Source organism: Borostomias antarcticus (assembly GCF_949987555.1).
Source record: "Borostomias antarcticus genome assembly, chromosome: 17".
In the NCBI taxonomy this organism is placed as follows: Eukaryota; Metazoa; Chordata; class Actinopteri; order Stomiiformes; family Stomiidae; genus Borostomias; species Borostomias antarcticus.
Genome location: NC_140250.1, coordinates 22,391,219 through 22,417,633, shown reverse-complemented (window position 1 = coordinate 22,417,633; position 26,415 = coordinate 22,391,219). Strand labels below are relative to the sequence as shown.

Here is a 26,415-nt window from a genome sequence, read left to right as displayed (position 1 = left end):
TCTAGAAAGTCTATGTCCACTCGGTCCGACTGGTCCGGCTGCCCCAAGCCGCACGACGCGCACGACTCCTGGGGCACCGTTTGAGTCTCTGTCGTCGCCAAGATACAGCGGACGGAAAGTATGCAAGCCACTAAACAAGGCAAAGTAAAATTATGACTTCTCATTTTCTTGTCTTGGGAATGAAGTTCCAAAGCACTGTGGAAAAGTAGGCGATATTGATTTTTCGAAAAACCTGCAGAGGGCTGCAACGTGTTAGAACTTCTTCAAAAAATTGACATCCCGGTAAGCCTCCGGGATGTCAAGGATAATTGATAAAGCCTACTGTACTCTTCAGGATATCCAAACAGGCAGTCCTTGCAATATTTGTATTCCAAAATAATCTGTCACCGAGTTGCCACAAGACAGGGGCTAATCGATCCTTCCACACATGATCGTTTTTACTTGTTATCCAGCCATACATCGTTTGATCATTATGTCCCAAATAGAAGTTCCCCTCTTGACTGAAGCAGCAGAGTTCCAGAGGTGCTGATTGCTGGCCGGCGAACTTGAATGCGTGACACTGCAGAAGCCGAGAGGCAACTGATGAGTCTGTCATACCATGCAGGAATGAAACTGAGTGAAAAACAAACTCAATGTTTTTAGAAAATTACGTTTTCTACACTTTCGAACGTAAGTGTATAAATTAGTGAGTAGGCTAATTGGCGCCTACTACTTCGCCGAGACGCAAATGTGCACCCGTTGAAACTCCAATGTGAGAAAATCTATTGCTGCTTTTATCTAAATCACATCTATTTGCATAATTTGCGAAATCCAGTTCTTCTATTGCAATCCGATGAATAGCCTACATCAGCTTGATCAGCCCAGCCTATAAAGGTGTTGCGAGTGAATGAAGCCTCTCCGACGTGCTTGCTCATGGACAGCTCCGTGCGTCCTCAGATGCTGTTATCTTAAACTCTTATTCTCCTTCGCAATCAGGACACCGAGGCACCGCACAAAGTTTTTATACAGGAGTTGAAACCACGTGGGGAATTCCACCAACTGGACGCAAGGGATTATGCCTCGCAGCTACGCGTTTACTATCAGAGAGCGCTGGACGCGATAGGACGTTCTTCTGCGTTCGTCGAGAATTGGACCATTATATACCTGGTTAATGTAATTATAGTTTAATGCAAAATAAACAATATATATTCTCGTTATTCTCTATCGCTGTTAATTTGCATCGTATTGCCTATGATTTAGAATCAGTTTCTGACAAGTTTTCTCACATTTACACACACACACACACGCACACACACACACACACACACACGTAAGACAATTGGACCATTAGGCTACATATATAGGACCCTATCTATTGTAATTATAGTCTAATGTAAAGTAAACAAACAATATATTCTCGTTATTCTCATCGCTATTGGAATCATATTTAGCCAATAGTCAATGTCTGACAAGCTTTTTCACATTTACGCACACACACACACACACACGCAAACACACACACACACACACACACACACACACACACACGGGTAGGCAAGCACCCACGTACACACATTTATCGAAACGTTTCTTTTGATCCGGGATTTGTCATCCCGAGGAGATTCTTGTCAGGACAGTTATGACTAGTTAGGTAGTTATTGTCAGACAATATTGTGAATAGCCGCTGCTATTATTAGGTATTACTGTGAACAGTCTGCAACTTACCGTTTGACATTTTACTGATTTTAACATTTTTGAAGCATAAATAATTTATATGTAGCATAGTTTATGCATTTTTTGTACATCTTGCATTTTTTGTATGCTGTAAATTGTGCCTTTTTATGCCTTATTGTACTGCCTCCTTTGTAGGACTATATTTCTGTGGCCAATGTGCCTTTTGTTATGTTTTGTAGGCTACTGTTGTGTGTATTTGCTGCAATATATTTTTTTTTTCTTCGGGGATAAATAATGTTGATCGAATTATTTATTTATCTATCTATCTATCTATCTATCTATCTATCTATCTATCTATCTATCTATCTATCTATCTATCTATCTATCTATCTATCTATCTGTCTGCCTGTCTATACAGTATAGTAGATAACTAGTCAGCTATTCAGTTGACTTAAAAATATAGTAAACAGCGCCACCTATTGTTGAACAACTTTCATTACACCATATACGGACCTATTATTGTTATCCAAATTATGAGTAAATTAATTTCTAAAATACACCATTATTTTGCGACTTTCTCACCATCATCTTACAATCATCTTAAAGTGCAGCAAAGTTGACAAAGATGACACAAGTTAACAGGCTGGTCTATTTTAACTGGAGCTAAGTAAATCTGAACTGATACAAAAATGCAAGATAGAGTATCACATTTACAGTATGTGGGTTAACACTGGTTGACATTTAAAACGTTAATATCAAAATAATTTGTCATTCAACAATACACTTGCAAAAATATATATCATAAAGTCAATGTGACAACTGTATTTTAGTGTGTTTTTTTTCACATAAATCAACTGACAGAATAACACCTGCCATTCCCAAGTTCGTGGGACACAGACAGTATAGCAACCACCTCCATCCCATCTGTCTCTGTGGGGGGTAAAGGTCAGAGGTCAGTGAGTGTCATCTGCCACACAGAGATGGGCGCGTGTCCACCCAGTGGCTTCCCCCCCAGCACCAGCAGCAGGTCAGGCAGATGATGGGCTATGCTCTCCTCCGCCTCCACCAAACCGCCCTCCCCACAGTCCAAGTCCTTACTGAACGACTGGTTCTCAAACGTCAGGCACTTCTCAATCCGCTGGGCGTCTTTCCCAGTCGGCGCTTTACAGCGCTCCTCCGTCTCCGTCGGCTTTCTGCCTTTCGCCGTGCTGAACGTCTGCAGCTCGATAGCGCCCTCTGTCTCCTGACGGGAGGACGATGGGAAGCACTTGTTCTTGAAGGGCCTGAGTTTGTAGCTGTCCAGGCTGGTTCTGACGGCGTAGCTGGGGGAGTGGGTGCTGACCCTTGGCTGGTAGCTGGGGCCCAGTCCTACGCAGCAGTGGTGAATCCTGTTTGGGGGACTGGAGCCAGGAAGCACGGCCAGTTTCTCCCAGGTTTGAGTGCTGAAGCTGTACCTCCAGAGGCAGTTCCTAGGGGACACCAGGCTCTCTCCTCCCCCGAACAGGAGCATGCTGTCCCTGTATACCACCGCTGTGTGGCCTAGCAGTTTGGAGGGGCCAGATCTATTGAGCACATGCACAGGAAGGGCAGGAAGGAACACACACACACACACACACACACACACACACACACACACACACACACACACACACACACACAATGCATATTTAGAATTCTTTCAAATTGGTCTATTTGGTATTTGAGTTTGAGAAAGCCGTTGTTATTAACATTGCTGATGTGTTGGGTGTGGCATGTGTACTCAAGATCCATGATCAAGATCAAAGATGATAATAACTCACACACAAGCTATAGATAAGGGTTTGAGAATTTGTGTAAGAGGTTAACAACACTACAGTTGAATCAAATCCACATGCAGGCAGCATGACAGATTCAGTGAGTTTTGCATATCTTCTCGAGACAGCAAAAGCACACCACTAAACCCATGAGTTGCAAATAGGTTCAAGTCCTGGTTTAGAAGTGACCTTAAAAAAGGACTAGGCTGTGTACATGCCAAACTGTAATTGTCACCATTTGGTTATGATATTTTGATGATCATGATTGTTAGGATCATGATGTTGATGATGTAGTTGTTAATGTTGTTGTGTTGTATTTTATATGACTGAACACATGCTTCCCCTGCTGCCCACCCAAACACAGCCCCTTCCAACAAAGATCACAATAGAAATAAGCCATTAGCTTGATTGTGTCTATCCATGATACTTCTTTTTTTTTTTTTACTTAAACAGGGTTTTTCCTGGCTCAGAATGGGTCTTTGGGGGGTGATGCACACACAGCTATCAAAAACATTTGGAGAGGATGTGAATTGCTATTTTAATCTAAATCTTTAGCATTTTGGCACTGGTGATTTTCCTTTGGCTCTGGCTAAAATCTCTTTGGGGGGGGCGCCAAAAATTCCTCTGTGCAGGGAAAACCGTGTTAAATAAGGTGTATGAGAAGCTGTGCTTCAGATGCATGTTCTTTATTTATTTATTTTAAATTATCGAATAAAAACAATCAATCAACCAATCAATCAATCAACCAACCAACCAACCAACCAATCAATCAATCAATCAACCAATCAACCAATCAATCAATCAATCAATCAATCAATCAATCAGCCAGTCAACCAATCAATCAACCAGTCAATCAATCAAACAACCAATCAGTCAACCAATCAACCAATCAACCAATCAACCAATCAACCAATCAACCAATCAATCAATCAATTAATCGGTTGACCAATCAATTAATCAAGAGAGAGAGTTCCTTGTTCTCATTCTTCTTTCTACAGTATGTTCCTATGCCCCAGTAAGTAGTTCTTGTAAGGATTAAAAGTAGGGATTTCTTCAAGTTGACAATTGAAGACAACATATTATTTTTATTATTTATTCATCTCACGAATCATGAATGTTTCATGAATCACACTGGTCTTTTCCCGGCGCACTGAAGGTTGTGAACTAACCATGGTGTGTTTGTTTTTATGTCTATGTGCAGTCCTATCCAGCCAGCGTGGGTGGAGAAGAAGACTCACGTGGTTTTGAGAGAGCTCCAGGTGTGGCTTGTGGAGCTCCATCTCCAGAAGTCCCTCTGCTCCCGCAGACCCCTCAGACCCCCATACAGGTACATGCAGTCCAGGTGAGCCATGGCGGAGTGGCTGTGCCTGGGACCTGGACCCCCCTGGGTGCTTTCCAGCTGAGACCACAGCATGGTATCTGGAACACACACACAAACATACACGCATGCGTGCACACACAGACACACACCAAATATTGTTAAGTAAGTAGTCATAACCTTCAAAGTGTATCCATGTTCAGACAATTCAAACTCACCAAAATCCAAGCTCCAGAACTCCTGTGAGGAGCCTCTCATGTCGATGTACCCACCATAGATGTACATGGCTGGGCCAAACACCACTGCACTGTGGCCCTTTCTGTTAACTGGCACCTGGTTCTGTGAACACATGGTTAATCATGAGTAATGACTGAGCTGGAGGTCTATCAATTATACTGTACTTGCTAAGTAGACTTGTCAACCTAGTGGTTACACTGAGGACTAATACATCCTATACAGTAGCTACAGATTTTATGTCAAGATAATAATTTATACTTTTTCATCTGTATCATTGTGTGCCATTTGTTCTTTATTTTGTTTTTGTTCATCTTGGTTCTCCTTTAGAACAAGATTTAGGCTAATCTTCCCTAAGACTAACAAGAACAAATGATTGAAAAATAATATACTGTATTATGCAAAAATATAGATAAGATAAGAATTAAGATAAGAATTAAATAGAACTACAATTACAAAGAAACACATTCGGCCTCCATTCTTTAAGCGTGTCTGAGTGAGTGGAGGCAGTGAGCTGGATACGTGTTGTTGTTATTATATCAGATTATTCTGGCATTACTTACCTGAGGGGAACTCATCTTGCCCTGCCAGTGCACCCATTTCTCCTTCCCTGAAGAGGTAGAACAAAAGACCATAACAAGGTGTTCAGGACCAGCTGATGTGGTGATGCAGGAACAAACATGTTACGAAATTACTTGCTCCAGAATTTAATTTGTGCAGCTGTCATGTAGGATCAGAATTGTTGCGGAAGTGTGGACCTGTTTTAATATGTCTGTCAGCTTAGGTGTAGAAGAGATTTAGCCTGTTGACAGAATGTGTTAAGCCCGGTTCACACACAACAGCCGAGAGGCGCTAGTTTTAGCACGCTCATATTCCAAATTGGCATTCGTGAAACTATCACATTTTGTTTTAAAACTGCTTAAAACCATCTCAGCTTTCCGTACTCTGTAGTTCTCATGGTGAAACTTACCGATGTCAAACACCCACAGAGCTGTTTTCCAGTCAGTGTACGCAGAATCAATCATTCCCCCGAAGACATAAATAAAACCCTGAAAATAGGTTCCATTAATTTCACATTAATATCACCATGGGGATAACAATGACTGCATTACCAACCAATATGTAAGATAAGAGCATTTTGTACAGGTACTCAATGTATTATCATTACAGAAGGTTTTGCAATCATTACAGAAAGGTTTATTCTGCAGTGACAGTCAAATCTATATATACTGTAGACATTTTTAAGTAGACAAATCATTAGATTTTATTTTTAATAACATCCACATAGCTTTTAGAAAAGTGTGGAATAAAAGTATTGCCCCCCCCCCACACCCCAAAAAAATAAAATAAAATAAAGAACAAAGAAAGAAAGAAAGAAAGAAAGAAAGAAAGAAAGAAAGAAAGAAAGAAAGAAATTAAAAGAAAGAAAAAAGGTTTAAATTATTTTGACATGTTGTGTTTATCTGCATGAGATGTCTGATGTTGGTGGCCAAGCAGTCTGGAGGGGCCAGATCTATTGAACACATGCACAAGAAGGGCAGGAAGGAAGGAACGCACACGCACACGCACACACACACACACACACACACACACACACACACACACACACACACACACACACACACACACACACACAGGCATATTTAGAATTATTTTAAATTGGTCTATTTGGTATTTGTGTTTGAGAAGGCATTATTAACATTATTGATGTGTTGGGTGTGGCATGTGTACTCTCTGCATGACAAATAATGTTTGTTTTGTTTTGTTGATATGTTGTACAGCAAATAAGCAAAACGGTATCATTCATGGCTACAGTAAAGGCACGACAGACCAGGATTCCCAGTTGAGTTGATTTATTCTGATAATAGATAGTGATAATAGACAAACAGTGCAATCACTGATACTGTTCTGGAACATGTATCTTCATCAATGATGATAGAACAGAAACAGTCATGTTTTGCTACCACACACCACTTGGTAGTTGTCTAACTTAGCTAGCTAAGAATAGCAAGTAGCAATATAGCCTACATGCTATGGAATAGCTGTTGCGTTTGTTGCGCTAGCTGCTGAAAAAGTGGAGACATATAGGAACAGTGACGTAATGAAGTGTCTCACTAGCCCGTGGAAAAAAAACACTTCTTGAAGGTTTGCAAATTGTAGACTACGAACTGCAATCTGGCACTAGCAACACCCATAATCAGAACCAGGTTTGTGTTGGTGTAAAGGAGACATCTGTGTTTGTCGAATCTCTGCAGAGCATGTGCAATTGGCAGTAGAGGGGTAGAGCGAGGGGGGGTTGGAGGGGGGCTGGGGAGGGCGGTTAGAGGGGAGATTGTCCACTAGACTAGTTAATCGATCACAGATGGCGTCGTTCTCGCGGACGGATAGAAAAAGAAAATAAATGCTAAAATGGGTCGCAAAATATACAGATATTGTTACCTGGGCTGCCCGCCCACGTAAAGGCTATATGTTCTTAGCCGGTAGACAAACATACTCCAGGAGCTTGCTCGATCACCTTGTTGAGAGGGGTCAGGGAAGAATTTTTACAGCTCACTTATCTGGCCCCCGGGTGATTACTGTTTTTTTGCTTCCCTCTGGAATATGTAGAGAGTGGGTCGTATGCCCACCTCCCTTGTTCTCTGTAAAGCGCATTGTGTTGCCTCTGGGTATGAAATGCGCTATACAAATAAAGCTTTGATTGATTGATTGATTGATGTTGGAAACAATGAATAGTATTATGACGTTGGTACCATGCGGTATCTGTGTCAGGAGCAATCTGGAGTCATAATTATATTGGCTCAAGAGCCTTGTTAGAGTTTTTAATAAAAATGTTATCTCTAGTACTTTTATCATTAATGGCAAGACAAGTTCATAGGTGTGTTGCTTCACGAGTGAAGGGAATCAGGGAAAATTAGGTACTGTGTAACAGTGTGAATGGAGCAGGTGCTTAGGCTACTGTACAAACACATAGGTATTCTCCAGTATGTACCTGACGGGCAACCATAGAGTGTTCCTCCAGTTCCTCTGGGGCTGCCTGGTCGCTACAGTCCAGCTCTGTCCACTCATTACACGCTGTAGAGGCACAAACAGCAGTTAGGACCGCAGAGTAGCAATTACGTGCTAGTGCTTCCAGCCTTGATACCTTACTAGTAGCCGATTCAAGAAAGTTGATTTCTGATATCTAATAAGTGAACTAGACGTAGGATTACTTAATATATGGTGGAAAAGTGGTTGATAAAAAATAATTTCCCATTTTCTATGTGTCAACCCTACACACAGACACAGCGCTATAGTCCAAAACTGCCACATGATTATAACAAGACACAGTACTACAGTACCACACTGACTGGTCACACTTTACATAAAGCTGCTCTGAAAACTGTGTAATACCATTGTAATTGCTACAGTAACAATACTGTATTCATGTGCGTAGTGTTACACGATCATAACAATGATAAAGACAGTTATTGATATAGCTGAGTCGTTTATAACGATTGTCAAACATAAAAGCAGAGCTTATTACGCCGAGCCGTGATCAGTCGCTCTTGATTTGATGTGATTTTTATTCTTTAAGTGCAAAATCACACCAAGGTGCCTCAATGCACTTTACAACAAAATTAAAACAACACAGAAATGAACAGACAAGAACCTGGACAGAGACAAATGTGAAAAACGCATGGACAGAAAACAACAGGCAATATACCGTACAAGCAAGTACAGTGACATAGAACAATATAAACAATACATTGTGCAATATAATATATAAATAGAACACTGGACATTGAATAGTGCAGTAACAGTCAAAGATCAATTTGTAGGGGCAACGTATTGAGTAAAGAGTTTTGAACAATTGGATGGACGTAGCATTTCTGACACTGAGTGGAAGCTGGTTCCAGAGGAAGGGAGCACGGTAAGCAGTGGCGGATACAGAAAGTGGCTGATGGGTAGGCCTGGAAAAATCTGGGTAGGCCTGAGTGAAACTCATCACCGCACGTTTTAGACCTATGTATGAGCAGCCAGATGAATGGATGGAACATAACCGGGCTCGCGATAATAACAAATGTTGCATAACCCTCGTTAGTGCACTGACAGGGATACAACCACAATTAAATAACCAATACGTCACAATTCATAACTCCCTCGCTTATCAGAGGCTTCCTAATCATAAACTTGCATGCCACGGCGGGCTGTAATCATACAAACACAAATTAAAAAGCCAATAGCCTACAGTAGCCTGTCACAATTCAGAACTCCCTCGCTCACAGAGGGTGCCTGCAATCATAAACATACATGCCACGGCGGGCCAGACTAAAATATGAAACCATGGCCTACCTTATCGGTTGGTTATACAACCCACTGAGCAAAGACACGTCTAAAAGACGTCTTTTAGATGTCTTTTTCGGACGTCCAAAGACATCCAATTAGGAGCCAGAATGAATGTTTTTTTTAGATGTTCAAATATTGAACCCGTTTTGCACGTCCACAGTCGTCTTAGAGGGGTCCAAGCCAGACGTTTGAATATTGAGGGGTCCAGCAGACGTACAAATGGGGTTCTGGACCGACGGACGTTATTAAGACATGATCTGAACGTCTACCTGACGTCGCGTCTGGGTTTTGAATTGAAGAAACTGATGATGTCGTCATGATCCAAGGTATCTGTTAGTTCTCTTTCAAACGACAGAAGCGTCAGGTTGTTCAAGCGTCCAGTCAACATTGATGATCTCAGGCGTGTCTTGATCCGGTTTGTTGCGGAGAAAAGTCTCTGACGGTGTAGGCCTACCAGTTAGCTCTTCAGAAGCCGGTGGCAGTGAAGGTCGCTTCGGTGGAACTTCCTCTTCAGAAGCGGGTGGCAATGAGGGTCGCTTCGGTGGAGCTTCAGCTTTTATGCTCACGTTAGCATTACACTCACGAGATGTTGAAGCTGTGGCCGTTTCTCCTTCTTCATCCCCAGGGCCCGCACACATCTCACCACGACCCTCCACTCTGTCTTTGGACAAGGCCTGGTCCAAACTTTCATTCTCTTCCAGACGTGGCTTTTTAAGAAAGCGGGTCAATGTTAGCTGTTTAGCCATCATAGCGCGCACACTGAACAACTGCCCGCCGGCGCCAATCAGGTAACGTTAACTTACGCAGTACGAAAAAGACGGTTAACGCAATGTAAACGTAAGAGAGGAAGTTGAATATTATTAGTATTAATACATACGTTTAATCATTTCCAAGACAAAACTATTCACATTCAAGGTAGTTAGTGAAAATTAAACTTTAAAAATATTTTATTTTTATTTTATTATAAAAAATATGTATTTTCATGAATCTGACTGGGTGGGCCAGCTGTCAATCTGGGCGGGCCTAGGCCCACCCAGGCCCACCCATAGATCCGCGCCTGACGGTAAGAGAAAGCCCTGCTTCCACATGATTGTTTATGAATTCTGGGAACAGTGAGCTAACCAGCATCTTGTGAGCGGAGGGGACAGCGAGGAGAGTAAGGGGTGATAAAGTCCGAAAGATATGAAGGGGCCTGACCATGTAGAGATTTATAGGTTCACAGTGGGACCTTGAAATCAGATCTAGCTTGGATAGGTAACCAGTGAAGGGACTTGAGAACCGGAGTGATGTGATCAAATTTTCTGGTACGAGTGAGGATTCTGGCAGCAGTATTTTGAACAAGTTGTAACTTTTTAGTAGTGTATATGGGTAGGCCAGAAAAAAAGGACATTACAATAATCAAGTCTGGATGAGACGAATGCATGGATCAGGGTTTCGGCATCAGCAGTGGTTATCATCGATCGGATCTTGGAAATGTTACGGAGGTGAAAGAAGGCTATTTTGGAGATGTCTTGAATGTGAGCGTTTAAGGATAGCCTGGAGTCAAGGAGGATGCCCAGGTTTTTAACCGTTTTTACCTAGGGGTAATTCTGCAATCATTTAAGGTGAGATTGAGATTGATTGATATTGAGATCTTTAAATGTCTCGGCCTATAAATAAGTGTGCACATCATCAGGTCCTTACCCACGTTGTACCTCCAGAGGTCCCGGAGAGAGTGTCTCTCCCTGCCCCCCAGGACGTACACATAGCCCCCGTGGGAGCAGCACGCGTGCTTGTGGCGGTCGCAGGGAGCGTGGCAGCCCTGGGGCAGCTGGCTCCAAAGGCTAGGACTCCTCCCACTCATACTGGACTACATCTACAGTCATCTGGCCACGTCTTACTGCAAGGGGGAACAAAAGACAAATGGTGTACAGTGGAAACGATACCCGAGACTGATGTCTATTTGGACACTGTGAAAATGGAGAGGTTTCTAGGACAGGACACTCTTCCCCTTGCTCATGATCATGGTCAACCTCACGGAAAACATAGCATATAAGGTTGCACAGTCGATGTTAGCGCAAGCTGTGATAAGCCTGATAAGCCTGATTATGTCACCCACACAATGATGGCACTCCTACACAGCTGGTTGCCAGGACAGCATTTGTTGTTACAATGAGGAATGCCTTGGTCCTTTGGGTGCTAATCTGACTGCCCCTCCACAGACCACGTGACTATGGCTAATCAATGGTGAGACCCGTCTACTGCTGTAAAAAAAGAAAGAAAAAAAGAAGCCCATACTGTACTCTCTAATTTCTATGTCAGTCAGTCAGATTGTCGAGCCGTCAGCAGCTGCCCACTTAAGTAAAAACGGTATTAGTGGTAGATATGTAAAGATATTTACGACCCGCAATAGGCTACGCCATTTTATAACCACAAGCACCTCTAAAATCAATAGTGCATTCAACACCTTCGGTTTATTTACTGAACTCTTATCAGGTCACGTGTGCAAATATGCTACATATCTGCAGTGGGGAAGGGCTTGCCTGCACACCATAGGAAATATACTACCCTGAACAAATACCAAATACCATGAGAAGAAAGTATAGCCTATGAATGAGGCTAGCGACTCATTTACTGAGTAGGGTAGTATATTAGGGTAGTATATTAGGGGGGGTAATATATAATATATAATAGGGGGTAGTATATTAGGCTATAATGCGATACGATCTCGTCTAAAATAACCAGTGCTAAGACCGTCCGCAAAGTGGTGAGATGCATCTCTGAGACCCGTTATCTGACCTATAGCCTAGGCTACGTGTTTAGGCTATAGCAGCTTTATTATATGTTGTACCCGATAAGGGTCGCTATCCATATTGAATATAAATCGTAAGGGAGCCTAACTTTTAGATAAACGGTCGAGCTCGATAGCGATCGAAAAGAAACTTTGTCAAGTTCGGAACAACTGAAGATCGGTAGGATAGCAGCTGTTCGCATTTACATATTTGCAGCCACATGAGCCTAAATATCATATACACCTTTTAAACATAACACTCAATTAGAATGGTCACTTACTGAAATATATGTCCCGTCGTAGTTGGATGTGTTGGGCGATGGCTTTGAAGAGATGAGTAGGAGGACCCTATTTGACAACAGGAAGGGTGGGTACATTTCCACTACTCAACCACATCACGGTCATGTGAGCATTTTTCTAGTAAATTTTATGGAGATGCGCGCATTCAAAGTCCAGCTTCGCCAATAATAGGCTTCTCTGCGAAACGATTTAACACTTTTATATGCAGCCTTGAACTTTTACATCTCATAGGAAATGACTAACCCTCCCAAAACGTAAATTCAAGTGTCAATAGGATTTGTAGAATTGTTCAATTGCTATGGTGACGATCTAACAATGGTGGTGATATAACATGTATAGGCCTGATATGGAATGTCCCATATATGCGTCTAAACTCTCATTTGTGAAAACAACCCTTTTCTTAAAAACCCACCTTTTCTCTTATGGCAATATTAGGGATGGACGTTGTTTGTAGGCTAGGCTATAGCCTTGAGCTTCGAAAAGGGTCGAGGCGTGAAATGTTGATTTGATTTGATTCACTTTATTTATCCCGAAGGAAATTAAAATGCCACGTAGCTCATAAAACAGCCATAAAAACAACACAAGACAACAATACACATATAGAAACATACAAGATAAGGACAGACCAAAAACATCAGACATGTACGTTGTTAAAAACAATGGATGTGTTGTACACCAAGTGATCTCCACTTGGAAATGTTGAAAATTATGTATTCAATTAAGTATCTCACACACACGCGCGCACACACACACACACACTCACACACACGCACACACACACACACACGCACACACACACACACACACACGCACACACACACACACACACATCCTCTCTCTCGCTCTTCTCGCGACATCACTTCCGGTGGAGTTTTGGTTCCTCGTCCCGTCCGGAAGGTGGGGTTTTGGAGCAGCGGTCTGACTCGGCTCCCCTATGCCTCGGTATGCCCCTTTCATGCTCTCCATAAGATAGCACCAAGTCAGGGGACACGCACAAATCCGGCTTTGGGTAAGGTTTCATACATTTATTTTTTGAATGCGAGAATAACTTATTTTGGTAGCCTACATTTGTAGTAGCGGCTACGCCTCAGTTCCTCATAAAGGGGGCACCTAGTGCCACCAGAATATAGAGTACTACCGCGTGCTATTTTGATAATTTCAATAATTCATTTAATGAATCTTGAGAATATTTAGTATAAATGCTGTCAGCATGTTGACCAGGTCTCGTAATTGCCCACTATTTGGCGTTAATCCTATTGAAAAGCGCGCAGTCCATCAGGGACGGGCATTTACATTGGCGTCCTATGGATCCTAGCCTACTGGAGCCTATAGCCTACATCGTTGTCTCTTTCGATACAAAGTCGCGGACGGCAAAACTAGCGCAGGCCTACTATCACCCAGCAAACACACAACGTCAGGGAGACGTTCAGATCACGTCTTAATAACGTCCGTCGGTCCAGAACCCCGTGTGTTCGTCTCCTGGACCCCCTCAATATTCACACGTCTGGCTTGGACCCCTCTAAGACGTCTCTGGACGTGCAGAACGGGTTCAATATCTGAACGTCTAAAAAAACTTTCATTCTGGCTCCTAATTGGATGTCTTTGGACGTCCGAAAAAGACAAAAAATACATCTAAAAGACGTCTTTTAGACGTGTCTTTGCTCAGTGGGTCAACCGGTTGTTAATGTAGCCGTTGCCTACTAGGCCTATATGAACCAACTGATCATCTGAAAGTTGTACTTATTCAGTAACAGTGCGACCATTCTGTTGTCAATCGCTCTATATGAATTATAATGTCCCTCTATAATGGCCCTACGTGTATGTAAATGTATTGTGTTTGCCTTATTATTACAGTCAGCAAGTAGTCTAGACTACTGGACTGTCGAATAAATTGTTTAAAATCAAACTTGGATGTCGTATGTTGTGATGATAGTCAACCTTCACATACAATACTTCTCAGCTCAGCCACACATCTTCTGGCTGCCTGTCAATAAGGTTAACACACACAATGTGCCTCACATGTAGACATAGTGAAAAACGAAATTGTCAGCAGAACTGTGTTTTCCCATAATCTTGAGTCCTCCAGGCACACCTATTTAGCATGAGAAACTATAGCTGGGAAAATAGGTCACCATGCCTGCTGGGAAAGGGCTGAGATAGTAGGTTTTAACTGTTACAGTGAATTATTATACCGTTATTACTGTTTGTATTTGGAATATATTGCCTCTGATTGGGTTCTACATTAGTTAAGTAATCTTAGTGTATCTTAACTGGCCATTTGTGAGGGATTTTGTCCTGGCTGGAAAGTCGACCTCTGCTTTCGGTTTCCTTAACTGTTGCGTGTAACCTTTACATTGTCACTAGCACATGACAGCATGGTGTTTGGAACAGTAGCCTACCTTTATCTCTCCCTCTATGTGTGTCAAGAGGGCAATTTTACACACACACACACACACACACACACACACACGCACACACACACACACACACACATTCCTCTTTGAATAGTTCAATGCTTTGACTGTACTGTATCATCAAATTGATCTGCCTCAGGCTGAGCCAATGCTACTTTCCACCCATCTCTGGGAGGAAGTGATTCATGTAGCGGACAACATTGCTAACTACTAGCTTATTACTCTTTCCCCTTGTCCGCTATCATACAGTTATCATGCGACACATGCCACACGACCCAGGAAGCAAAGCAGCAAATGGAATATTCTAGACACTTGGCTTTGAGTACTATGGTACTCATTCTTTACATTGCAGGAATAGCAGTAGGCTATACCTTAGATTGTGACTGTTTCTACTGAGGAACTCACAGGCCGATAGCTAATAATGTGTAGCAGTCTCACAGCTTCTCCATATAGGCTAAACATATTAGGTTTCTGGTGTTAAGCCTCCTTGTTCCCTCCAGGGTTTGGGGAATCAGACCCAGAATAAGGCTGCATTCTGTGCATTCCTGTCTGGAGGGGAATGGTGCCCCCTAACAAGATAACCTGTCTCTCAGCACATTTTCCTCCTCTCTTACAAGTTCACACCCTTCAAATGATCAAGTTTACTTCAGGACTGTGTGTGTGTGTGTGTGTGTGTGTGTGTGTGTGTGTGTGTGTGTGTGTCTGTGTGTGTGTGTGTGTGTGTGTGTGTGTGTGTGTGTGTGGAGAAAGTCCTGTGAATAGGACTCGATGCTGAACTGGCCCAGAATTCATTCCCCCCCCCCCCCCCCCCCCCAGAGTCTGGCTGTCGTGTTTAAAAATGCTGTTTTCGGTCAATTTTGAAATGTTTGTTCTCAGTCTAATCCCTCGGCTTACTTCCTGTCGGAGGGAGTTGTCAGAGTATGACCAATATCATCAGATAGCAGGAGCAGACAGGCCTTACGCCCCCCCCCCCCCCCCTCCCCACACAGTGCTCCCCAGGTTGACTGGATCAGAGAGCTTCATGCACCGCTGTGCTTTTTAACAAGGGGCCCAGTGCTCTCTGGTCTGACATTAAGAGAATAACAATGCCATGGCATTTGAGTCAGGACACCATCTGATAATGATGTCAGCAGTTAAAGGAAAGAGGTTGACTCAGACATAAGGGTTTTTGATCCGACCTGGGAAGAGTTTCGTCTTCTAGAAGTAGGTTAGTAGGTAGAGCAGTGCGTGCCATACATTGTCTGAGAGTAACATATGGGCGTCAGACCCCACAGGACCTCTCGGTGATGGATGCTCTGTTTGCTGCTGCTGCTGTTGTTTGCTGTGCCAGTGAGAGATTGAGGGTATGAGGGTACAGTGAGGGTACAGAACGCGCAAAGAGGAGGAGTAACTTCACCTGCTAATTACTGTACAGCTGTTCCAACCTGCCTGTTAACTTCATCTGTTTGTCTGTCTTGTTTGTTGTGGTTTTACTTCTCCAGCACCCATACGTCTCTCTCTCTCTCTCTCTCTCTCTCTCTCTCTCTCTCTCTCTCGCTGTCTCTCTCTCTCTCTCTCTCTCTCTCTCTCTCTCTCTCTCTCTCTTCTCTCAAACTAAGATGAGGGGGGCTAGCTGTGAAATTGTAGTTATTTTCACAGCGTGTCCCAGCATGCCCCTGTGAGGACTGGTTCCTCTGAGTCAGGAAGTAGCCTCTGCCCTATTGGAGCGAGTCTTGACAAGTGTGAGACGCATTCTTAAATGCTATGAACTCCTACAGTATGTGACCTATATGCTTGACATTTTTGTGATTATTTTTCTGATTATACTCCATACCATTTACAATTGGAAAAAGTAGCCTGTTATGGGTCTGGGAAGTGGAGGGTTTGTTATAGGATAGTCATCACAACAAGTGGTGCAGTGCGTTTTTCATAACACTTCTATAATCTATAACTTCTATAACTTCATAATACCTCTATTTATGGTATTGTTTTCATCACGGTTTATCCTGTACCCTACCAAGCAGTGAATACGGTAGGGCCCCATTACACAAGATCGTGCATTTTATCTGTGGCCTCTTAGATTTCCAACAGTGTCTTCTCTAAACCTATCTCTGTTAGTCTGCCCTGACCGCATGCCTAAGCTCAGCTGGCTAAATCACATTTGCTCCAGCGTGTTAGCGTCTCTTTCCTGCATGTGTGTGTCTGTGTTGAGGCTGAAGGATGGCCTCTTCTGGCTGATTACCTACCAGGCAGATGTTCCCTTGCTAATGCTGAGGGGCCTGTTTATGTGTGTGTGTGTGTGTGTGTGTGTGTGCGTGTGTGCGTGTGTGTGTGTGTGCGTGTGTGTGTGTGTGTGTGCGCGTGTGCGTGCGTGTGTGTGACAACAGTGATACACCGAGAGGATCTGCTCGGTGCTAAGAGAGGCTCTAAAACTGTGATGGAAAAACAGATATTCGTGTCTCCTCACTTGGTTGCTTTGTTTGGTTGGACTCCACGGTCTGTGTGGTTAGCTGCCTACATCTCCATCTCACAGACTCCAACCCCCAGAGTCCTTCGCTCCAGGCACCTGTTACCTAGGTACGGAATGTTGGAGCTGCATCTCCATGGTAACCCACTGATTAGCGCCCAGGGAGGATCAGCAGAGGATAACTTCACGGAGCGAGACGACAGGCTGTTTTCAGATGGAGGCGCAGAGACAGAGGGAGGGGTTGTAAGCAGAGGATGATTCACAGAGGAGAGCGGAGGAGAGAAGAGGGTGGATATGTGTTATACGCGTGTAATAATAAGACAGAATGTGTGAGGGAAAGCAGTAAGTCGATATGTATACTAAAGGATAACCTATATTATTTTTTGTGTTTAGATAGAGTGCTGAGAGATTGTTTTGCAAGTAGAATATTTGGGGAACTTGAGGGGGTCAGTCATTGGGAGGTTCCCTCCATTATCCACCTCCCCCCCTCCCCCCTCCTCATAATCATCCCCAGATGGAACTGAGATCATCCCCGTGGCTCTCTCCCATGTTTACTGACGCTGGCCCTCAGCCAACCGAGAGGCCGCTCCTGCCGATGTCATCAGAGATTTTCTCAGCATGTTTTTTTTGTTGGCCCCGCATATTCCTCGCGTCACATGTCGGTTTCACAAGCCCTCTCTCAGACATGGCGAAACACTCGGAGATAATCCTCCCCTTAAACACTAGAGAAATGTTTGGTCCCGCCACAAGAGCATTTGAAGACGTAGCCTAGCGAGGGAGCGCGGCAGTTGGAGCGAGCTTCAAACAGAGACGGGATTTAGCGCTCTCTCGCCCAGTTTTCTCAAAGAGGGCTCTGTGCGGCCCGGCCTGGTCTTGCCCAGGGATGGTTAGTATGCACCATGGGTTTGGAGGCTAGCTGCCTCACACTATCTGTAGCAGAACTACAACTCTTTCAATCTATAAGACATCAAATAAACATTCGCAAGCATACCGCTCGGCTCCCTCTCTCTCTCTCTCTCTCACACACACACACACACACACACACACACACTTTCACTCACTCTCTTGCTCTCTCTGAATTATTTATCGTAACAGAGTTCTAAGATGAACACAACAAGCTTTCCCTCGAACCCCCAGCACCAGTACTGTTTGTGCCGACTGCAGAGTGTTGGTCATGTGACCTCAGGACCCCGCCCCCATCGTTTCTCTACAGACTTCTGAACCTCAGATCCTGTGAGTCAACTGTCCACCCCGAAAAACCATTGCGCTGCGGTTCTGCTTCGTGATAAACAGCGACTAACCGACCACATCGGCAAGAGAGCACAGCTATTGCATATTGGACCACAACTAGCAGACACCGGCAAAGAGGAAGGAGTCGGGCTGGAGAGGCTCAGGTTGGGGGGGAATAGGAGAGGCAGGCCTGACGAGATGTTTGCATGCCAACAAACTCCCCTGCTTTCTCCATCAAATGTTTGGAGGAAGTTCACTGCTGGCCCGTGCGGTTGAATGTAGAGCGATCTGGTTTCCTGTGTGTGTGTCTCTCTCTGTCTCTGTCTCTCTCTCTCTCTCTCTCTCTCTCTCTCTCTGTCTCTCTGTCTCTCTCTCAATGGAATCCAGCCAGACAACTGTATTCGGAATGTATTACCAGAGCCGATGTTGAAATCGAAGAGCAGTATGCTAGTTAACTGACCTCATTTGGACCCCGTTTTTCCACTTTCAGTTCAGAGATTCTAGCTTCGGTTGTCCTTTGTGAGAGGGGCATTGCACATCAACCGGTGTGTCACTGTGAAATAATGTCAGCAGTTCCCCCCCGGGGATCAATAAAGTACACTAGCCTTAATCAAAATGGCGACATCGCAGTCGCAGACCCCGGGGTAGGCGTTTGCGTGCGCACGACACGTACACCAACCGCCACGGCGGCTGTGTTTCCGCGCGGTTTGGCATCTCTTCATCGGCGGTCACCTGATCTCCTCGTCCGCCCCCCGCCCCAACCCCCCCCCCCCCCCAACCCCCCCCCCCCCCCCCCCTCCTGGGCTGAGCTCCTGACGTGTGTCCTGACAGACCCCAGGCCCTCCTGCTATCTGCTCTGCTGTGGAGAGGGTGCGAGGTCGGCCCCGGTCAAGCGCCTCTCCGCGTACGGCGCGGGTTCCTCTCCGCATTCCGACCGCGGCGCTTTAAAGGCCCCCGTGCCTCGCGATTAGTTTCCGGCCCGGCCGGCGGCGAGGCTAGTTGCCGTGTCTGTTCATGTCCAGACCCTTATCTCGCTGCGTTCGCCCAGGACCCCGTGCGAGATGACGCGTCTAGCTCTGCGCCCCCTTGTGCGATACGTAGGGCTGGGTATGGATTCGAATTTCAAGAATCGATTCGATTCCGATTCACAAGGTTCAGAATCGATTATTATGATTCGATTCGATTCAATATCGATTCGGTTAGTGTTACTAATACCTGTTTTTTTTTGCTGTAACCTTAATTACATGACTGCCAAGTTATGCAACACATCAATACTAGCAGGCTGGGTATCGATACTGATTTACAAAAATGAATGAATCATTGAATTAGTGAATGAACTATTCATTCCTTCATTTATTCATTCACTCATTAAATAAAATATTGATTTTGGGATTCATGAAGCGATTCTGAATCATTTGATTCAGAATCGATGAATCGATTTTTTTAAACCCAGCCCTAGCGATACGTCCGTGTGAGCCGTGTCGGTGCATGCGAGACGACGCGTCCATGCCTAGCTGAGCTCGTATAGATCCCTCTATGGCATGCGGGCGGTGGAGGAGCGAGGGATATTTGTCCGCCTGCTACATGGACCCAGAATCCTAATGAATGCCTGGGGTCTGGCACCGTTCGTCGCCGGGTCGTTTATATTTCATCCGCCAGCCTCCCTAGTTGTCAGAGCAGCCAGATAGGCCGGGCCGAGGCCCATGCCTGTATGTAGGTCACGCAGAGCACTGATTTGTGTGTCGGCCTGCCCCCTGTTTAACCTCAGAGAGGACTATCTACACGAGCCCTCACAGGCCGAGGAAATGAAGGATCCCCGTGACTCGCCTCGGATAAGCGGAACATTCGCAGGTCGCTTAAGGGCTCCTCCCCCGCCCGCGTAGGGCGCATCAGCCCAGAGCTTTAATAAAACCACGAGAAAACGGACGGATATTGGTTCGATCGCTTTTGCCGTTACGAGCCATTGTGTGAGCGCAAGTTAAGTGTTGTCCCCCCCCGCCCCCCCCAGTGGGAGAGTGCTGAGCTCAGCAGGGCCGCGCCCCGGCCGGCGAGCCCTTCCTGTCAGCTGTCCCGACCTCCTCTCCCCTGGCCTCCACGTCGCCATGGATACGGGAAACAAAGCCAGGAAGCACTCGCGCGGGGTCGAACCTCACCTTCCTGGTCAGGGAGAGTGCCAACCGGTGTCCTGTAACCTCTGACCCCATAATCGCTCACCCCCCCACCCCACTACCCCGAGTCAGATGGGCAGCTTGCTGGGGGCGTGAACTCCACGAGGGATGGGGGCGGGGCATGTCCGCCGAAATGTGCCAAGGTGAAGCAGCTGTACTGGAAACATTGAAATGTGTTCGCTCCGCCTCTTAAACCAAACCTAGGTCCCTGCTAGTACCTTGACGTTAGGATATACTTCCTGTTCCAGGAAGCCCAGGCCGGCAGCCACATGCTCGCCAGTGCACATTATAGAGTAATGATGTCATTTCATCATAAACTCCAGTTCTTGGATAATCAAGAATATTTGGCATATTTCCAAAGAGGATTTTTGAATGGACTTTTCTTGCATTTGACTGATTTACTTTAGCCTACACACATTGTGTGTGTGTGTGTGTGTGCGTGCGTGTGTGTGTGTGTGTTTGTGCGAGTGCGTGCGCGCGTGCGAGTGCATGCGGGTGTGCATGTTTACCAACATGACCAATGTGCTGGTATGGAGGATCAGATAATGAGAAATTCTCATGAATCAGCTCCAGTTTTCTTCCAGTCAGCCTTCAGATGAGGGATGAGAACCAGCAGTGACAGAGAGAAGAGGGGTAAGAAGGGGGCGGGGCAAAGCTGCTAGCCTGTCGGTATCTTAATCGTCTGGCTCAGCTCAGCTGACGTAGGTTTTTGAGATACTGTAAGCTTCTCATTGTTCCGCTCAGTTGCAGTGGGCACCGTTGCAAGGGCCGCCCAAGACGATTATGATTGGTTTATAGAAATCCAGCGTTTTCCCCCTAGCTCAGAATGATAACGGGGTGCAGACAGACCCGTCTCCAGCACTGGAACCGCCCAAAACGAAGCATGGAGAAAGGTGTGGCTATGCGAGACTAGCATGGTAACAACACGCAGGGCTCTAGGACCAAGCGCAGATGAGAAACGGCTTATCGAAACGTGTTTCTCCATGTCTGATGATGTGTACACTTACGACTCATCGTCTCTGGATGATGAAAGCGGTGTCAGGTTGTGGCTGATTCACTTCCTGTTTTGTCTGCCCAATAAGGCAGCTGGGTAATGTAGTTACCTGTAGCTACGCTATGGAGAGAGAGAGGGAGGGATGGAGGGCGGGAGGTTGAAAGCATGGAGGGAAGGAGGGATGAGGAGGAAGGGTGGAGAGGGAGATAAGATACTATGCTACACAAGAAGGGCGGGGCTTGGTCTCCTGGTCGGCTTTAACAACAATGCGATGGAGACAATGACAGGTTTACACCTCGCCTCCTCCATCTACAGTTTGCGTTATAAACTCTATACAACCGTTTCTAAAAAAAGTTTTTAGATGCCTGCCATCCACCAAATTCAAAAGGTTTAGTAAAGGAACGGCAAACATTTACCAAAGATCATTTTTAAGTGCCGTTCACTTGGTTTGGCACATTTTATTTTACTCCCTTAGAAAATTAGTAGTTAACTGACAAATAAAGATCATGTAGAACTACATGTCACCTGATATCAATTTTCATTAGCCTGTGTCAGACTGAATAGATATGAAGTGCTACTGGTTTTCTAGGTGGGTTCTAGCAGGCGAGGCAGAGTTTATTGCCTAGTTTCTGAATGCCATCCTGCAGAATGATAGCTTCACAGCGTTTGATCGGTGGTTTTGACCTTTTAGATGGTGAACTCGACTAAGCCTGATATTAAAGACCCTGTCTAAGATTCATATGCTTGCCATTTACAGTAGTATGAAGATGGAGTTTTTTTTTTTCTCCAGATGCTTTGTAGACTAGCGCTCCAGGGTCTCGGAGACTATTAAGTTTCTATAAGACTATTAAGTCGAGTTGAATATCCAATCGGATCAGTGTAGACGGGCTCCTGCTATCTGGCGTTTAGACAACGCTCGACCGTGCGCATCTCTCTGTATTCTGCGCGTGTACCATCACTGACCGCGTTTTGCTTTTGTCTCCGCAGGTGGTTCCAGTGAGTGTGAAGGTGTGCGTGCGTGCGTGTGTGTGTGTGTGAGAGAGAGAGAGAGAGAAAGAGAGAAGAGTAGCGATGGCTGCTAGTAAGAGCAAGAACCAGAGTTCCCTGGCCCTCCACAAGGTCATCATGGTGGGCAGCGGAGGGGTGGGGAAGTCCGCCCTCACCCTGCAGTTCATGTACGACGAGGTGAGAGGTCAACTCCGCCCCCTTAACACCCGGGAACAGCAAGAGAAGAGAGCGTCAGAGAAATCATAGATTGAAATCATACTGTCACGAGTCACGAGCCAGCTGTCACGTATCGTACCGTTATGCTCCTTGTATAGCCACCATATAGTCAAAGCACTGTTCAGACATGGCATTCAACAGCCACCCGATTGGACCATATTAGTGTTGACATACGGCATCATACTAAATAATGGCGTACCGCATATCTGGAAACGGAGGAGGAATAGGACAAATAGATACACTTACTGTATTTGTCATGTGTTTTGCTGTGCAGTGTGAGAAAATGATCATAGTTCCCTTGTGTTTCAAATCCATTCTATCCCATACTTTTCTCTATATGAAATGTTTCTCTCTGCTCTCTCTCTCTCTCTCTCTCTCTCTGTCTCTCTCTCTCTCTCTATGTCTCTCTCTCTCTCTCTCTGTCTCTCTCTCTCTCTGTCTCTCTCTCTCTCTCTGACTCTCTGTCTCTCTCTCTCTCTCTGTCTCTCTCTCTCTGTCTCTCTCTCTCTCTCTCTCTCTCTCTGTCTCTCTCTCTCTCTCTCTCTCTCTCTCTCTCTCTCAGTTCGTGGAGGACTACGAGCCCACCAAGGCAGACAGCTACAGGAAGAAGGTGGTTCTGGACGGGGAGGAGGTCCAGATCGACATCCTGGACACGGCGGGCCAGGAGGACTACGCCGCCATCAGGGACAACTACTTCCGCAGCGGAGAGGGCTTCCTGCTGGTCTTCTCCATCACCGAGCACGAGTCCTTCACGGCCACCGCAGAGTTCAGGTACTGTGGGCTGTGTGTGTGTGCGTGTGCGTGTGCGTGTGCGTGTGCGTGTGTGTGTGTGTGTGTGTGTGTGTGTGGTGTGTGTGTGTGCGTGTGCGTGTGTGTGTGATTTGCATACCTCTGGTGTACCTTTAAGAGTGTCAAGTAGGTGTAAAGTGTGCATAATTTGTATTGTGTGTGTGTGTGTGTGTGTGTGTGGTACTTCCTTCAATCGCAGAGTTTAAATCCATGGCTCTTGACATTTGTACTTAGACCTGTAACTGTTTTTAATAATAATTAATTAATTATTATTATTATTATTATTATTATTGTGTGTTGTATTTGTTCTGTTGTTATTTGTGTATTTGTGTGAAGTTGTCAACACTGTAAATGAGGGAAACCTCAGTGCTTTACGAATATAAATAAAGGTTTGAAATGAAATGTGTGCGTGCGTGTGTGTGTGTGTGCGTGCGTGTGTGTGCGCGTGCGTGTGCGTGTGTGTGCGTGTGTATGCGTGCGTGTGTGTGTGTGTGTGCGTGCAGAGAGCAGATCCTGAGGGTGAAGGCTGACGAGGATAAGATCCCTCTGCTGCTGGTGGGGAACAAGTCGGACCTGGAGGAGCGCAGGCAGGTGTCGGTGGACGAGGCGCGGGGGAAGGCGGAGGAGTGGGGGGTGCAGTACGTGGAGACCTCGGCCAAAACACGAGCCAACGTTGATAAGGTACGGTCACAGGGCACCCCGGTGTGCTCCACAGGGTCACGATACACACATGTACAGCCTCATAATAGCCTCACTACTTTATTTCTATTCTGTATATATTTCTTATTATTTTTTAGTTTTATTGCACTTCTTATTTTATATCCAAGTCGTCCGTGCAGCATCCACTTCCATGTGAAAGTGTACAAGGCAAATAAACCTGATTCTGAATTCTGATTCTGATGGTAGAAATTATCAGAGCCACTGGAAAATGTTACCCAGATAGCAAACGGATCTGGGCCATATACAGGCCAGATCTGGCCCTTGTGGCTTAGTTCCGGCTCATATATGGCCCAGAATCATTACACATCCGCTTGCTATCTGGGTAACCTGCATGTGTAGCGACCAACTCAATCGTTTTTAACGCCGTTGGTAAAGGCTGCGCGCTTGGCTGCGTCAGCAGCGTTCTGATCGATGCGCTGGTGTTCTCTCACAGGTCTTCTTTGACCTGATGCGGGAAGTGCGAGGCAAGAAGATGTCTGAAAACAAGGACAAAAACGGCAAAGGAAAGAACAAGAAGAACAAGAAAAGCTTCAAAGAACGATGCTGTTTACTGTGAACCCCCACATGGACCTTGCCACGGGGAAAAAACAAGCGTCAGTTAGGGGAAGCGTGTTCAAAACCAGACCAAGGCTTCTCCCTCTTCTCACGTCAACAGATGCCGTTTTATTTTTTTTGTACTATCGGGTCGGGGTAGTGTAAACTAGCATTATTCTCAACCACTTTTTTGCATTACTATGAAGTTAAAAGTTAAATTCTGACTTATTGATGAATGGAAATTGACCACTAATCTGTGACTAGGCCCGCAGTAGGCTGTATGATGGCAGTAGGCTCCATGATGCCATGGTGATAATGTCACAACCAAACAAACTGCCACCCACACTAACTCAATAACTCTGAGCCATGATCAGCGTAGGTCAGCTATATAGCCAGAAAATATTTGAACGGGGCTGGATTCAGTCCATCAAGCACAGGCAATTTACCCCTGACTCTTCATCCACCCCATGAATATCAACACTAAACAATATGTATGTTGATTTCAACATTTTATTAGCTAAGAATTATTAGTTGATATTATTTTCAGATGAACTGTCCGCCAGAAGCTAATTGCATTATGGGAGCATATGGACATTTTGGGGTGGAGCTGGAAAGTTCGAGTCATTCAAGACTTTTACATACTGTGTGTAGCGCCCCCCCGTGGCACTCCTCTGTAAAAAAATACATTAAAAAAATCAGGAAGTGAGACGCAGTTTCCACTTCATAGTGTAGTCTTCTGACCCATCCCTAGCTAGGAGTCATTTTGGTATAGGGCCTGATTGATGTAGGTCATTTTAAGAATAGGTTGGGAGAGAACAATTTTTGTTGCAATTATCAGCCTGTCAACTACAGTTATGGATTATTGTTAATCTTTGTAATTCATACTTTTTATTCAAATGTTTGTCTTGTAGATACGTGCACTACATTGCCAATACCTTAAAACATGAACTGTTCAATTTCCATGCTGGAGAATTGTAAAGCAGTATGTGCCAACATGCAATTGAGGATAACACAATAACAACCGCCATTTTTCTGTCTGAATAATGTCTCAATTAACCGATTGTATGTGCGTTGGACTGAAAATGTATACTTTTGGTTCCTCTTTCTTCGTGTGAATGAAACATTCTTGGGAGGACGCTGCACTTCTCGCATTGTTCAATGAAGTGCCCTCTCCTTCAGTTAAACAAAGTTTTCCACCTTTTACCAGACTGTGCTCTTTGTAACTGTGTTGTCTTTTCTTTCACAGCTAGTCTAGTGTGAGTAGGATTTTTCCACTATCTTTTCTGAATGAAGACTTCAAAATAAGTTGCCAAAAAATGCTTTTTGTTTTCTTTGTAAATCTGTTTGTTCTTCCTCATTGATGACGTGTTACGAAGAGGAAGAGGTTTGCATGCAGAGTGCAGGTACATATCCCCACAGACAGAGATAACAAAAAACAAATGATTGCTCAGAGTAGTCATTCTGGGTTCTCCATGCCTTCTCTCTTCCAGAGAAGCAGTTCT

General features: G+C 44.9%; 3 protein-coding genes across 3 annotated transcripts in view; 1 reads left to right on the top strand and 2 right to left on the bottom strand.

The window, feature by feature from the left end:
• Window positions 1-922, bottom strand: part of inhbb (inhibin subunit beta B) — a 9,236-nt gene extending 8,314 nt beyond the window's left edge. The window contains exon 1 of the mRNA XM_084451901.1: window positions 1-922. This exon is cut by the window's left edge and continues 221 nt beyond it. Within this exon, the coding sequence (XP_084308027.1) occupies window positions 1-164 (164 nt within the window). The 5' untranslated portion in view covers window positions 165-922.
• Window positions 923-2,599: 1,677 nt separating this feature from the next.
• klhdc3l (kelch domain containing 3-like) lies at window positions 2,600-11,167 on the bottom strand (the record flags this gene model as incomplete). Its single annotated transcript, XM_084452102.1, has 7 exons — window positions 2,600-3,215; window positions 4,685-4,865; window positions 4,983-5,103; window positions 5,562-5,608; window positions 5,969-6,047; window positions 7,988-8,070; window positions 11,008-11,167. The coding sequence occupies 7 exons, from the start codon at window positions 11,165-11,167 to the stop codon at window positions 2,600-2,602; spliced, it is 1,287 nt and encodes a 428-aa protein (XP_084308228.1).
• Window positions 11,168-13,285: 2,118 nt separating this feature from the next.
• Window positions 13,286-26,148, top strand: LOC311320075 (ras-related protein Ral-B). The gene is made up of 5 exons (XM_084451733.1): window positions 13,286-13,403; window positions 22,634-22,831; window positions 23,433-23,641; window positions 24,163-24,340; window positions 24,813-26,148. Exons 2-5 carry the CDS (start codon window positions 22,718-22,720, stop codon window positions 24,933-24,935), a joined length of 624 nt encoding a protein of 207 aa, XP_084307859.1. The 5' UTR covers window positions 13,286-13,403; window positions 22,634-22,717; the 3' UTR covers window positions 24,936-26,148.
• Window positions 26,149-26,415: the final 267 nt, after the last annotated feature.

Coding starts and splice junctions, on each gene's coding strand:
- LOC311320075 (XM_084451733.1), top strand. CDS start 22,718: ATGGCTGCTAGTAAGAGCAAGAACCAGAGTTCCCTGGCCCTCCACAAG. Junction 23,642..24,162: donor ACGGCCACCGCAGAGTTCAG/GTACTGTGGGCT, acceptor GTGTGCGTGCAG/AGAGCAGATCCTGAGGGTGA. Junction 24,341..24,812: donor CACGAGCCAACGTTGATAAG/GTACGGTCACAG, acceptor GTTCTCTCACAG/GTCTTCTTTGACCTGATGCG.